The 16,147-nt window shown below is 38.6% G+C and overlaps 2 protein-coding genes across 2 annotated transcripts in view; one reads left to right on the top strand and one right to left on the bottom strand.

Moving 5' to 3' along the window:
* LOC113645368 (titin-like) overlaps nucleotides 1–16,147 on the bottom strand; it is a 1,056,738-nt gene that overhangs the window by 222,688 nt on the left and 817,903 nt on the right. Inside the window, exons 49-50 of the mRNA XM_047818848.1 lie at nucleotides 10,536–10,808; nucleotides 10,110–10,385 (exon numbers count right to left, since the gene is read on the bottom strand). Coding sequence (XP_047674804.1) covers nucleotides 10,110–10,385; nucleotides 10,536–10,808 — 549 coding nt within the window. The remainder of the gene's footprint in view (nucleotides 1–10,109; nucleotides 10,386–10,535; nucleotides 10,809–16,147) is intronic.
* The window catches only part of LOC113643804 (immunoglobulin superfamily member 1-like), a 789,004-nt gene that overhangs the window by 145,704 nt on the left and 627,153 nt on the right, over nucleotides 1–16,147 (top strand). The window lies entirely within an intron of this gene.

Consider the following 16,147-nt stretch of genomic DNA (forward strand, 5'->3'; position numbering starts at 1 on the left):
TGCACTTTGCCTGTTGGGGTCAGCAGCCAGAACACATGGGCCGAAATGGATGGGCAACATAAGTAGATCATGTGCGTATCAGCCGGTAGACGCGCCAATCCCTACAGATATGACTGTTCAGATGCGGCCTAACCAGAAGTTTCCACTATGTATTAAGTCAAGAGGATCAGTGTATGTTGGTTTAATTGGATCCAGACTCCCACTGCTGGACGAGAACAATAGTGATTCGGACTGGAACTAGTTGCGCATATACAGGACAGTAACATATTGGTGTGTGTCCCTGTTTGTCTGTACCCCCTATGTGTGTATATCTTTTATAAGTGTTGTGTACATGAGGCACCACATTACTGGTGTTGGCCTTAATGCCTTAATTGTGACTGAATCCAGACTGACTACACACAGACTTTTCTGTACATATGCTTACGTAATGGGTGTTGGTATTTTGTGTCTACTGGTCTATTGCCTGTTTCTGTGTTGTCCGTAAGGCTTTGTTGCAGGCTATGTCGAACCCGCGGAGTGATCAGAGACAAGTCCAGCGACCCCTTACTTGTGCCCGGTTAGAGGCGAGCCCACGGGGTGTCACTTGTTGCCTTGACAACGCTCCTGGTTACTGCTACACGTGCATCCAACTGGATAACGAGGATGACCTGTCTGACTTTATCTTGGGGGACTTCGACCTGGGTGTAGCACCACATCGAACCTGGCTAACATACCCTTCCCCGCCGACGGCTGACACCTGGTTCATGTTGCTTGAGGACACATGCCCTGTGTCACTTATCCTTGCACACGCAGATCTAGTCCTCCCTGAAGGACTGTGGGTTCATCAGTGCCACCAGAATGATTATTCTCTGGACAGGGGATTGTTTTTGCAGGAACACACATATGAGGTACGTCGTTCCTTTTGTGTGGCCTCGACGTATGGACGTGGACGTGCACATGCGTATATTATTACCCGCCCTATACGGCAGGCCGCCGTACGCCAGTACTGTATGTTATTCTTTTGTGTATATAAACTCTGGACATCTCACACCAAAGATGTGCGACAACGTCTACAGGATATGCAAGGGCCACCCACTTTCATGGACTCATGGGCACGGGGTGATTCGGATGCGGTTGTTCCCATAACTCAAGCTTTCCATGCTTATCGCCACAAAGACATTTGGGGATCCCTATATGTGGGCCGTCACATTTGGGCCCCCTTGCCACAGTGGAATTAAACCATGCAGCGCATTGGTGGTGGTCGTAGGGACAGCTAGTTCTCTTATGCCCTGCAACTGTTTTTTGTTTGTTTATTATGTTGTATGTTTATGCTGTATGTTTCGGTGACCCTGGTGACACTGCTTTCACTGTCGCGCTATATATGTGGGCAGAGTGAGAATTTTCCCTCAAATCTGGCATCTAGAGGGTTTTTCGCTCACTCCTGGCTCACCTTCTGAGAAAGAGCACGTGTGAATTTGTTATGTTTTATGTATTAAGGGTTTTTTTGTTTTCATTGTGGGGGAGTAATATTCTGTTTTATGTTATTGTGTTTATGTTTTATGTATTATGGGTTTTTTGTTTTCGTTGTGGGGGAATGTTGTAAGGTTTTGTAAGTTGGGGTAGAGGTCGTCGTGATTAGATAGATATATGGGTTAGTGGAAATCCAGAACACTGCAACATAAGTTTGGTGAGACTTTACAGTCTCACAGGGGGGAATGTTGTAAAAAATCTTAGTAGAAATAATTAAAATATTAGTCCTTACAATACTATAACCAAAGTAAAGTATTAGGCCTTGCAAAATATTACAATTGCTGTCATAAGACATATGTAGGTGATGTTGTAGGCCAAAGATGTTTATTGTAACCAGATTCAGGGCTGTCAGGCCTAGTCAGTCTGAGCACATTTGTAATAAGAAATGTAAACTTGTTATGAAAAATGGGAAAGACAGTGGTTCTCAGACCTTGGCCCATAGCGATAACATGTTATGGTGAATGGAAAAGACCATTGTTCCCAGACCTTAGCTCATAAATTGTTATGGAAAAATGAAGAAGACCATGGTTCTCAGACCTTGGTCCATAGCGAAAACATGTTATGTAGAATGAAAAATACAGGGATACAGACCTAGGCCCTGAGAACTAAAGGGAGGAAAATCCATAAATGGGCATGTGGTGATCATAAACTTGTTGTGCAGACTGTAGAAGGCCCAGGTGTTTAGTCTGAGGTCATGAAAAATAAGGGGAGGAAAATCCATAAATGGGCATATGGGTGAAAGGTAATGGGAAATAAGGGGAAATTGGGTCAGTGTATTTAGAAAACATAGGAGATAATGCCGGTAAATAAGGTGATATGGCACCTGGGACCCTAGGAGTGCCAGGGTATATATTGAGAAGATATCTGAGGCTCCAGGTTCTTCGGGGGCGAAGGTGGGTGTGCGCGTGGGTGCATGGGGGTGCGTGTGCCCGCGGGTCAAGGTGGGTGTTTTTATTTTTGCAAGGACGTCGCGAGAGTTCTTGTTTTTCTTGATTGATTTTGCATGACATGCTCTTTTTGGGGGTTTTCATTTGTTACTTTTAATTTGGCAACTTTGTTACTTTTAATTTGGCAATTTCTCTTATAATTTGTTGGCTGATTGACCACAATAAAGAAGTCATTCTCATCCAGGTCTGAGGAGTTTTCTCAGTATTTTTGTAGTAATTATAGAGTTAACAGTTAAGTTTAACTAAAACAGTCTTTAGTAACCAAAAAGTCTAAGTGTGGAGATCACCCTGCGATGTGTCGACTTGGAGACCGGCTCTGAGTTCTTACATGCCTCTCATAAATGGCTTCTACCACCTATGGCAATATTACTTGCGGCTACATCATACCTAAGCGGACCGTTGGGACGTCGAGACAATCCATCTGCGTCCAGATTTTGAGTTCCTGCTCGGTACTGAATTTTAAAATTGTACGTCGACAAGCTAGAGAGCCCTCGGTAGCTTGCGGCGTCAAGCTTTGCCGAAGTCAGAGTATACGTTAGCGGATTACTATCAGTTACCACAGTGAATTCACTCCCATACAAATAATCACTAAATTTAGAGGTAACCGCCCACTTCAATGCTAAAAACTCCAGCTTATGGGCTGGGTATTTAGCTTCGCTTCGGGTCAACCCTCGACTGGCATATGCAATGACCCTCAGCTGTCCCTCCTGCTCCTGACACAGAGCAGCACCGAGCCCAATGGCATCGGTATGTAACAGGTAAGGGAGTCTGGGATCAGCATAACCCAGAATAGGAGCAGTTGTCAGTTTGTCCACAATTGTGTCAAATGCTCTTTGGCATTCGTTAGTCCATCTTTCCCCCAGTGGATCTCTGGGGTTCAGGTAAGTTTGCTTCACTTCTCTACACTTAGCGCTTCTCCGAACCGGAGGATATCCAGCCGTGAGATCATTCAGGGGTCTAACAATTTTTGAAACATCCTTCACGAAACTACGGTAATAACCGGCAAATCCTAGAAAGGATTTCAACTCTTTAAGAGTCTGCAGTTTCGGCCAGGTCTTTACGGCTTCTATTTTGCTTGGATCTGTACTAACACCGTGTTGAGACACAATATGACAATATGAGTTTCAGCCCGTACTCTTTCAAACGATTTAGAACTTTTATCAGATGGCGCTCATGTTCTTCAAGAGTGTCTGAAAACACAATTAAGTCATCAATGAAAACTAAGACCTCGCTCCTGTTTAGGCTACCCATACAGCGCTCCATAAGCCGCTGAAAAGTACTTGGGGCATTCATTATGCCCTGAGGCATCCTATTAAATTCCCAAAATCCATTTGGGCATAGAAATGCCGTCTTAGCTTTATCCTGCTCATTCATCTCTATCTGATAGTATCCTGACTTCAGATCCAACACGGAGAACCACTTGGAGCCCGTGAGTACCGAAAATGCCTCCTCGAGATTTGGAAGAGCATAGGCATCCTTAATGGTCTGCACATTCAACTTTCTGAAGTCAATACAAAGACGAACAGAGTTATCTTTCTTTCTCACCACTACAATGGGAGATGCAAAGGGTGATTCAGATTCCCTTATTATTTTGGCATCAAACAACTCCTGTAAGTGTTTCCTAACTGCACTAACATCTTGTGGATGTATGAGTCGGGGTCGCTGCTTAAAAGGAGTCTCATTGCTAAGCTTAATATGATGCTTAGCTCTGTCTGTATGGCCATAATCCATATCATGCAATGAGAAAACTTCAGGCATCGTATTCAGCACAGCAGTTATTCGACATTTCCATTCTGTCGTCATGGGTGAATCACCATAGTCAATGTTTATCTGTGGTTCATTTGATTGCTCTCGATCTTGTGAGAAGTCACTTTTCTGAGGAATTTGTCACTTTCTGAACCGAGCAAACATTAGCTAGCACAGTTTTAGGAGATATACTAATGTCAGCTTGAGTTTCGTTTTTTACTAACAGTGGCACACTAAAGGAGCGTTTGCCAGGTAAAGCATGCAAACTACTGGCTACAACTAACCCACCCGGTAAGTTGGACATTTCAGTAGAGTCAATGACCGCTAAATCTTCAATCAGACAATGGTTCAGTTGAACAACCCCATCAAAAACTACAGTACGACCTGCGGGTACAATCTCAGGGTTATTCCCTCTCAGAGTTACATGACCCAGGATTTCAGCACACCTCTGCTTATGCCTGGCACTCAAAAACTTAAGCACAGCTCGATACCCATTGAAAGCTGGGTTAAGCTCAAGATCTCCCTGGGCATGCACATCATACAATGCATCCAAAGAATTGGTACCTATCAATAATCTGCTGCACTCCCTCCAAGTCTGGAACCACTAAAGCTAGTGTGTCAATATTTGCTGTGACCCCTAGAAACTCCTTACGAAATATTAAGGTAAGTTCCACATACCCTAAATAAGGCACTGACTGCCCATTGGCCCCTTCAACCTCTAACAAGGTGTCTAAAGACTTTACAGGGAAATCAGATAAGTGTGCAGTGTGAAATGACAAGGGGATTGTGGTTACCTGAGAACCGGTGTCTAGTACACGATTTTTGGTACCTTTTGGTAACCTCCCTGATACCCTGTCCTTAGAACGATAGTCAAAAGATTTTCTGCACTGTTTAGGGCATTCAAGTTGGGCTCCGATCTCTGTATGCCCTAGTACAGAGTCGGTTTGGAGTTTAACTGCTGAGGCACGACATGATTCTGTGAATCCCAATGAGCTCGGTTCATTACAAATGCAACCAACATTGAGCTATCTTAATTCTTGAATCACATCATGAAAGATCTCCCACTAGCTTTGGCAATTTCTTGAAGTTCATCCAAATACTCTTTTGTGACATCACTTCCAGCCACTTGTGGATAAACACTGCTCAAGGCTTGCACATTGAAAGTGGTGTCTGCTTTAGAAGCGCCCATGATTCTTAAAGGCAACAAAGGTCGCAGCTCGTCCATAGCTGAGCTGTATTGAACTCAATGATAGCATGTCTATGAAACTCAGAAGTTGGGCTATCTATGAGCAAGGTACGTCGTATGCTACCATAACGCATTAGCCACTGCTCTAAATTATCATCATGTTCAGATAACGTTATACCACCCACTAGAATGGCATTGTTAACGTTCACATTTTCTCTTTTCACAATATCCATAATGGTGATCAGTGCACTATGAAACACTCATTTCAGAGATGTCACTGTTGTTGATAAGCACCCAAAGGCTCCTGGCTGGCTCACCAAGTTTTTTGTAACCCTTCTTCTAATTCCTACAGACACAACAGGTCTGAACTATGGACAATCTCTTTCAGAAGATTTGATTCGACTACTGAGCCCAGTAGCTTCCAACAACAATGAATCACTCACACACTTAAGTTCAACTGAAAATAGATAAATGTATTGAATTGCCAAATAACATGACATGAAAAGGAAATTAAGAAAATAAACCAAAATAAACCAAAATAATTGTTCTGTTGCTATATTGTAAACAGTATCAAAATGTCCCTTCTATAAATATATAATTTACTCTGTGAAAGTAAATCACCTGAATCACAGTAACACAGGAAAAAATAAAATAAAACACTGGTAAGTCAATTCACATTAACACTTCTCAATGTGTATAACGATTATTTCAAAAGGTTAGACTTGAACCTTAGAATTGAACATATAACTCAAAACAAAAACAACAAATTCAGTGTAAGTTCTCACATACACATTTAAAATGTACATCACACTCATCAAATCAGTAAACCAGTCTTTTACAAAACAGTTAATCAGTCTCTTACAAAACAGTATTGTATCTCAGTCTTTCCTTTAAGGTGAATTTCCTCTACAAGAAAAATGGGAAAAATGTAACTGTGTGTGTGTTTCACTTGCCGTTTGGCAATGAAAGGGTTAAATCTCACGCATTTACAACTCGATGAAATCTCCTTGTGGCTCGCCAGTCCCAACTCCATTCATTAAAGAGAGAATTGAAACAATTCCAGAAGGCACTATCGTTACCGTAGCACGTTAGCCTCGTGTACAAACCAGCACCCCAACACGCAGCATTCACAGCGCAGGAGCAATGGAGTCGAAGGATCACTTCAAAACAATCACAACAACAACAAAAAAAGCAAAACAAACAAACAAAAAAAAAAACCTGACCTTGAATACACAAGGCCACAAAAGCATCATTAGTTTTCAAAGTCCTTTACATATAAAGCAGATAAGCTTCACATTTCACTCTCAAACTGTAAAGAAAATTAAATAAACTTCTTCACATTGCATATCTAACTTATATACATTTAAACACATTAAATGTAATGTATTTACAAACTTTAACTCACCAAAACCGATGATAAATTAGGTTTCAACTTGTTCAACCGTTACTCTGAAGAGCTTTTAATCTGTACTTCTCTCGAAATTGAGTAAAAGCTCAATATTAAAATAATTTATACACCAAATTTTTCCGGAGTTCTCTAATTATGTCTGCTCTCTATCTATCGCACGTGCACACTACTCAACGCTCTCTCACATGGGCGAGAGAAACCAGGAAGTAAGCAATGCACCAAACAGCCTTCAGACACATCATTGGTCGAACGCGACACTAAACTCTCTTCTCATTGGCTGATTCTCTGACTATAAAATAACTGTAATTAGGGCTTCAATATGAAAAATAATTATATTTTAATAACTTTTGTAACTGGGGTTACACAAAGTATTGCAGTAATGCGTAAGTAGTGCACAATGACACACTCACCGCTCCGCTGAAACACCACAATTACAATCCAAATATTTCATTTACGTCTCCAAAAACGCAGTTGTACTCTGATTATGAATAACAATTAATATGAATAATAATTAATAACCACTTTTTACATCATGGCTGTGTCAAGAATATCACTGTGTTTATGAGGTAGTAATGATGAGACTTTGTGTTGACAGGTGAATTCTCTGGTGTATGGCTGCCAGACTTTTCTCCTGACACCTTTCACAGACCCCCAGGAAGCACAGCAGGCCTACAACCATGCCCATGCCAAGACCAGGGCCAGAGTTGAAATGACCTTTGGCCTCCTGATGGCACGCTTTCACTGCCTTCACAAATTAAGCGTCAGCCCTGTGAGGGCATGTGACATTACTGTGGCTTGTGCTGTCCTCCACAATGTGGCCTGCCTGAGGAAGGAGAGGGCCCCAGAGTGCTTGTGCTGTATACTGTGTGTAATACAAGCTTGCAGGGAGGCTACTGCATCCATTCATTTGCCAGTTCAATTTATGTGTATGGATTTGTCCTATATTTCAGTGCGGCAGGCGTCCTTTATTTTTCTGTATTGAAGGTGGCAACCCTACCTGCCTGCGTTCACAATTCACACGGTGCAGACGGGAGGGAGAACGGCTGACTACACAGTTTATGAGAATAAATTGTGTATTTTCCTCACAATTGTCATAAAAACTGTGGCGTGAGAGCGTGAGATTTGGGTCAATTGCGTGACTCTCGCGCTGAATGCCAGAGAGGTGCAGCCTTGTATAAGCTGTTAGAGCGCTACACGCTCCGATACACTCAAAAAAATGATTTGTTCATCTTACTTAATTCAATTATGGACAGTGGTTCCACACAAGCAACTTGCATTTCATTAACATTAATGGAAGGTTTTGAATCTATGTAAACTTCTTGTGTTGTGACAACACAACAAAATAGGGATGAATCTATGTAAAAAAGTAATGTCCAAACAAATCAATGGAATTGCTTCCTTGTAATTTAAACTGTTTAAGTTAACTGGACATAATTTTGTTTATTTAAAATTGGCCAAACAGGTTTAATTCAGCCAACACAAGGAGATTAGTTTCAAATAACTCAATTAAATTATGGACAGTGGTTCCATCCAATTGGCTTTTGTTACTGTTACTCAATGATTTCGATTTAAAGTTACGCCCTTCAAAACAGCATTTGTTTGTGTGATTGTAAAAAAACCCACAAAGAAATGTAACAATTTATAAAGCTGTATTTGCCAAACTTGCAATAAACAGTGTTTTAAACAGCCTGCTCAGTCAATATATTAAAGAGTCTTTGAACATGTGCAAAATTCTTATGCAAAATATAAGATTATCTAAAATAACTTTGCAGTCTTTTGATTCAAAAATAAAGTCAGAAGGTGAAAATTAGAACTCGGCTAACAAGATAACTACAATTAAATAAAATACATTTACAAGAAGTAAAAAAAAAAAAAGAAAGAAATCAAACATGCAACCAAAATGTCCAGATGGTGGTGTAACGATGTCTAACAATTATTAAATGCCATATATCCTGGATCGCCTCCTCTGCAGTGGCATTGTCTGTATCCTAGAGTGGATATATTTTAAAAAATACATTACTCTTAAATTCCTGTTTATCAGCTTTAAAAAAAAGCATTTAGAATCCATTTTAAAAAGCATATACTCACAAAACACTCCTGAAACAGTCTGGTAGGTTCTTCATTTAGGTAGGCACAAAGAGCTTCGATTATACACACTCTCCTCACTTCGATGTCATCAGTCTAAAGATTTTCAAATAAGGACAAAGTTTTAAAATTCCAGGCTGTTGTGCTGGGGTAAGTTTGAGCTAAACTATGCAGAACATTATCCATATACAGTAGTGTTATACATGAAACATCTGTCTGACTAGGAAACTAGTGGGCACCAAAAGGTGTTTAATTTTTTCTCCAATTACTCCTCCTTTGTTTGCAAAGATTATATGAACCGACAAAAAAAAATCACCTCAGACATATGCTAACGTTAGCAACAAGCACGTGTACATACATACACGCTTGTATGAACCGACGGAAAAAAATAATTACCTCAGACATATGCTAGCGTTAGCAACAAGCACGTGTACATACATACATACATACATACATACATACATACATGCTTATATGAACCAACAGAAAAAAAACTTATGCCAGCAAAACACAAACTTTGTAACTGGGAACATATAACACGGCTAACGTTATTAAATGTGACCTGACAGAAATAGCTCATGTTACTGTGAACGGACAGCAAATGAGAAAAAAATAGCACTTAACATTTAGTAAACTTATTAACATTAAACAAACAACGGTTTTAGAGTAATCATTTATTGTCAGAAAGATTTCTATATATTAGACTATTTATACTCACCGTTTCAAAGTGCTTTCCAAAAACCTCGTCTGACACCATTCACCATCTTCCCTCTTTCGCGCTGTCTTCATCCAATACGTTGGAAATCGTCACTTCCGGTTTTTTGAAGCACGAAATTAAACGCTTTTCGTTAGTTTAACGACTGATTATTAAGTATAGTGGAACATGACACATTTTAAGTTAATTAAACGCAATACAATAGTGTTTTGATGGGGAATGAAATGTATGTGTGTTATTTTAACAAAACATATTTGGGTAAAACAAACAGTGCTACAAAACCATTTTTTTGAGTGTACGTGTCGCCGCTCTACTCTGACACACATTCTGTCCGCATGCCGAGTGCCGAACCTCGGGCTCTTAAATAGAGGCGTGAACACGTGTCACGAGTTGCGCTAATTGCAGCTACGTGACCGAGTGCCTATAAAGAGGCGTGTTGGTGGCCGCGGGTTTGTCTGAAAGACACCCACGATGTTACAGAAACAGACAATATGTGACATAAAACACACTCACCTGATACAGTCAGTGTAACAGCATCACTAGTCTCTGTGTATTGTGGGTCTGATGTCTGTGTTCCTTTACATGTGTAAACACCTTTATGAGACTCTTTAACATCACTGATTGTGTAGATTTTCTTTCCTTTAGCATCAATGAGTTCATTATTATCCCTGAACCAGTGATACTCCCAGGATCCTCCAGTCTTTATCTCACATGAGAAAGTGACAGTTTCTCCAGTAAACACAAAGCCATGGTCATCTGGCTGTACTTTCACTTCAGGCTTTGGTCTTGCTATAGAAAGATCACAATAATGTAAACATATGCAGAATCAAGTAAATATATTATATAGTTATATTATTACAAATAATTTGTAAATCAATAAAATAATTAGTTTTTTCCTAACATTAAACCTGTTGTGTAAAAGAAGAAAACATGACACACCTCTCACTGTAATTGTGGCTGGTTCACTCATCTCTGTGTTGTAGTTGTACTTTCCTCTGTGTGCTTTACAGTAGTAATTTACTTGTCCTTCATTAGAGACTCTCACAGTGAGTGTGTTGGTGTGTGAGCCTTTAGGGGACAGGGGATTCTGTTTCTGATCTTTGTACCAGAGAAACTTCCATCCAGTGGACATCAGATTACAGCTCAGAGTAACAGTGTCTCCAGTGTAGACGGAGCTCTGAGGAGTCACAATCACAGTCGGTTTGGGTTTTCCTGTTGATATAAAATGATGAAGAGCTGCATTTGATTCACTTTTACAACATAACCAGTAGTTTAATCTCTGTACCCAATTAAGCAATTAGTTACAGTGTTTATTTGTAAAGGTTACACATTGTTTATATGAAAAAAATAAATAGTTTAAAAATATAAACATTAAACCGATACTATATACTGAATTGCCTGAGTGAATTTATTTTAATCATCTTTTATGAATTGTATCAAATTCTGAACCATATTACACACATTAATGTCTTTTCTTTTTTCTTTCTTTTTTTCATTTAACTGTTTACTGTAAAATCACAGAAAGTTTAAAATCATGACAGAAATCATCTTGACTATTAAATAAAGAAGAATTAAATGTCAAATTAATTTCAAATATTTGTAACGATTTAAATAATAACTCAGTGAAAATGTGTCACTACAATCAGAATAGCTAATAAGTTCTAAGAGGTCTAAGTAACATTCTGTGTTTCCAGTCATTGAAATTTGGCATGCTGATGTCTTGTCTAGGTCTCTTGAAAATGGGAACATTTTTTTTTATCTCAGTGAAATTTTACCTGGTTCAATAAAGATTAAATCAACTAATCAATAAAACATCTGACCACACCTCTTAAATGATGTCATATAAATGAAGCCATGTCGCTTTTTTTAGTCAAGTCAAGAACCATATATAGCTGTTGCAGTACACAGTGAAATGAGACAACGTTTCTCCAGGATCAACATGCTACATAGAACAAAGACAGGGCTAAGGACATGTAAGTAGTCTTAGCCACATAAAGTGCAACTGTGCAAACAGTGCAGGACAAGACAAACAAGACAGAAAACAGTGCAGACAAAGTTTCAAGACAATACAAAAAGTACAAAAAATGCAATACACAAAAGACAATAAACAGTAACAGAAACAATGCCGACCGACCAGTGTAAATACTGAATGTTCAAACAATATTTCGTGCAGTAAAAGAATGAACATAGTTTCTTAGCAGCAGGTCCTTTGGATTATATATAGAGTTGTGCAAAAAACAGCAGATGACTGAAATATTGTATAGTATGTGCGTAATGGCTGAGATATTGTACCATATGTGCAAAAACAGCTGAAATGTTGGACAGTATGTGCAAAAACAGCAGAAAAGTGTGCAAAACAGTGTGTGTGTTTTGTGAGGGTCTATGCAGTCCATACAGATGATGTGTGTGTGTATGTTGTGCTCAGTATAGTACAGTTCAGTTATTGAGAAGTCTGATGGCTTGTGGGAAGAAACTGTTACGCAGTCTGGTCGTGAGGGCCCGAATGCTTCGGTACCTTTTTCCAGACGGCAGGAGGGTGAAGAGTGTGTGTGATAAATTCCACTGAATTTATCCAATTATATTTACACATTTACATATCTTATAATGTTGTGAGTTCAGTTTTAGGTTTTTCTGTTAGAGAATAAACACACAGTTCAGCAGTAATGTAATCATTACTGCACTAATCAGAGTTTCTGAGAAAGTCAAAAAGCCTTGATGCAATAATCAAATTTATGTGGCACTTTTATGCCACATAAATTTGATTATTGCATCAAGGTTTTTTGACTTTGTCAGAAAACTCTATTTAAACAAAATAAAAATAAAAAAAATAATTTTACTAAATTATCAAATGCTTTGGTGAAAATTATGACCTTTGTGTTGTTGGGGTCGGTTTTGACCCAGTTATAGTATAAGATTGTAATACAATAATTAGTGCCAAATCTGAAATCATAAACAAACTGTCAGCTCACTAATACTGTCAGCAAACAGACCACTGACAGCCAGCTTCTCTTTCAAACCTGTGAGCTTTAGTTAGGGGCTTCTCTCTTCACCTGTTTGTCACCTTCCCTGAACAAACAAACCAAACAAACAAAGACGGACATGTCCAGACATGCAAGGCATGCATAAGACCAATTCAGTTTAGAGTTAGTGACTTGCAGAGTACACATCTCCATTTTGCAGCATACGAAAATGAAAAGAAGATTTACAGCAAGCCAAGCTCTGGATCATATCTTTGCTGAAAATGAGGTAGAGGACACTGAACAGAATAGTGATATGGATGAGCAGGTTTCTGAGGAGGAAGATAATGTAGAGTATCAACCGGAAGACACAGACACATCTGATGAGTCTGATGGGGTGGTTTCCGATGCTGAAGCTGCTCCCGCTCCTGCTGAAACATTCAAATCCAAAAGTGGTAACATCTATTGGAGCTCAGTACCTCCTGACTTACATGGCAGGGCAGCTGCTGCAAATGTCATCAAAATGATCCCCGGAATCACACAGTTTGCTGTGACGAGAGTAAGTGACATCAATTCATGTTTTGATCTGTTTATGCCATTGTCACTAAAAAAAGTCATAATTTGCAGAGAACAAATTCTGAGTATGGTTCACCATACTTAGCCGTATGTCACGTCACTTTCACTTTCATGTTTAATATGATTCTGTTGAACTCTGCTAGTGGACAGAGACATATGGACAAGCAGAAATTGTTGTATAATAGATGCTAGCAGGCTAATGGAGTGGCCATAAGGTGAAAATTCTGAGGTTGTGTGTTTTTACAGCTTGTAAGGACGCAAGGTTTAGATGGTCAGTGAGATAATCTGATACAGTACAGACTTACATGAAAGAATTCCAACTAGAAATTCAGAGCGCTTTGTGTATTTATCCGCTTGTTATTACAGCGAGGGGAATGCAGTAAGAGAGAAAAAAAAGATGGAGACAGTGAGATAACCCAGGTTATGGGGAAGTCGTGGCCTAATGGTTATAGAGTTTGACTCCTAACCCTAAGGTTGTGGGTTCGAGTCTCAGCCCGGCCACGACTGAGGTGCCCCGGGTGCCACAGCATAAATGGCTTCCCACTGCTCCGGGTGTTTGTTCATGGTGTGTGTGTGCACTTTGGATCGTAAATTACAGTAAATTTAAAAGTTGTTGTGGTGGCTATTTTATATCAAAGCTGGCAAGAATGAATGTATAGATAACATATGTATATATATTTTAATAGTAGAGATCCTAAACCCACACACCCAGGGCCCATTCCCTTTAATCTGAGAGGAATAGGGCGTTACATATATTTACAGTACAGTTCTGGACTAAGAGTCACTGCTCTTCCCTCTGCAGGTGTATGTATCACTGTCAGAGTCTGTAACTGAGCTGATGCTGAACTGCTGGGTTTCTTTGTATGAGTTCTCTGTGTAATGATTCTTATACAAACTGTATGTCCACTTAGTGTTTTTTGCGCTCTGTATCTCACATTTATATCGATCACCTCAGTTATATTGAGTCTTTTAGAATGCAGTTAATTTCGACCTCTCATTCTTGATAGTAGATATTAAGTTATTTGCCAATAATTTTGCCCATCCACTGGAATCTATATTACCCTCTATATTACCCTCAGATGACCAAACAGGATTTATTAAAAAACATCATTCTTTAATATATGACAGATATATAATATATTATATGATCCCACCCCTCCTGATACCCCAGAGGTACTAACATCACTTGATCCTGAAATAGCATTTGACTGGGTGGACTGGGATTATCTCTTTTATACTCTGTGGCAGTTCGAATTCGGCCCAAGGTTCAGATCCTGGATTAAATTTCGCACAAGCCCTTATTCAGATCAACAAACATTTTATTTTTATTTTCAAACAACTGAGAAATTGAGGGTTAAGAGCCTTGTAGTGGAAACTTGGTGTATAACCCAACAGAATAATCTTCATTTATTTTCCTTTATAGTTGGTATTTGTCGTCACACGAATTATTTACTCTTACACTTTTGAATGCCAACGCAAAGTTTTGATCTCGCCATGACATCCTCATCGCAGAAGTGTTGGCACCCCTGTTCTCTATCTTCCACATTGCTACTGGTGTATATATAGCTGTGCACCCTTATACACTTTGTTGGATTATTCTGTGCCTTTAGTGACCTGAGGTTTTTTGTTCATTTATTTATTTATTTATTTATTTATTTATTTATTTATTTATTTATTTTTGTTGGTAAAATGGTTCTATTTTCTGTTTTTGACTCTTGTTTTGCCCTTTGTCTTGTGTCACCCTTTGGAATTCTTCTCTGAAGATTTCTGGTTTTATTATCTAGTTTGATTTTCAGGTTTTGATCTCTTTGTGTCCATTCGGGTTTAAACCTTGTTCCTCTCATACTGACTTTACGCTAATGTCATGGACGGCTTGGACTTTTCCCTGTCTGAAGACGAGGGGAATGTTTCTGTTTGTGTATCAGCATGTTTGCACCACCCTATCCTTAATCTGTTCCTCCTCTGCACACCTGTTCCTTGTGTCTCTGTGATTGTTATCCTTATATATACCTTTTGTCTTGTGCTTGTGTGTTTGTGTGGTTTTTGTATGTCATGTTTTTTTATTTTGTTGCCTAGTGTTTTCCATGTAGTTGTAGTTTTATTTCCTTAATAAACCCCTTTTTATATTATCCAAGTAATTGGGTCTAATTCCAGTATCTGAGAGGCTGTGGTGTCTGTTTCAGCTTAAATTAAGTCATGAACAAATAAAGACACTATTTCTATGGATGAGAAGCTCATGAAAGTCACTGAAAAGAAGGATGTCTATACTGGCCACTGAATACTATGCAAACCCAAAAACATTATTTATTTGAAGCTGTATTTTGTTTTCCATTATTGATTTGTTTAAATGATTTGATGTTTGATATTTCACTTTGAAAGAAGTGGAGAAAATCCTTTATAATATAATAGTGTAATAACTGTACACACAGATATTTAAGTTCTAATTCTCCTGGGAGAGACAGATCTCACTTTATTGTTAAACATGTAGTTTTGTAAAACAAAACCCAAAATAACTGTTAGCAGTGTATTTCTTCAAAAGTAAAATTATTCATGACAAACATAAATACCCTAATAATTATGTATGCAGTGTAGATAGTGTTGTATTAAAAATTGCATTGTTGTTATATTTTTACATAGTTTATACGCAGTACGTTGAATAAATAGGATAAAAATGATGATCAAACTGTTCATTTGCTTTTGATGCTGTTTATAAATTGTGTCTTAAATCCTGAGCCATACTGCAGACATTAGTGTTATTTTAAAATCTCTTTCTTTAAATCATTTGAATCTTTTCTGATAAATTGCACCATTGACACTTTGAAATCTATTTTCAATATAAAATCATAACAGATTCAGATTAATATTAGGTGAAGAATTATGTGTGGCTCATAAATGTCAGGTTTCTTTCTAACAATTTAAATAATAACCCAGGAAAAATGTCACAGCATCAGAATATTTAATATGTTGTAGTGATTCTTTATAAATCAAAAGAATCAGTTATTTTTAAATAAGAAAATG

Source organism: Tachysurus fulvidraco, chromosome 1 (genome assembly GCF_022655615.1).
Source record: "Tachysurus fulvidraco isolate hzauxx_2018 chromosome 1, HZAU_PFXX_2.0, whole genome shotgun sequence".
Lineage (NCBI taxonomy): Eukaryota > Metazoa > Chordata > Actinopteri > Siluriformes > Bagridae > Tachysurus > Tachysurus fulvidraco.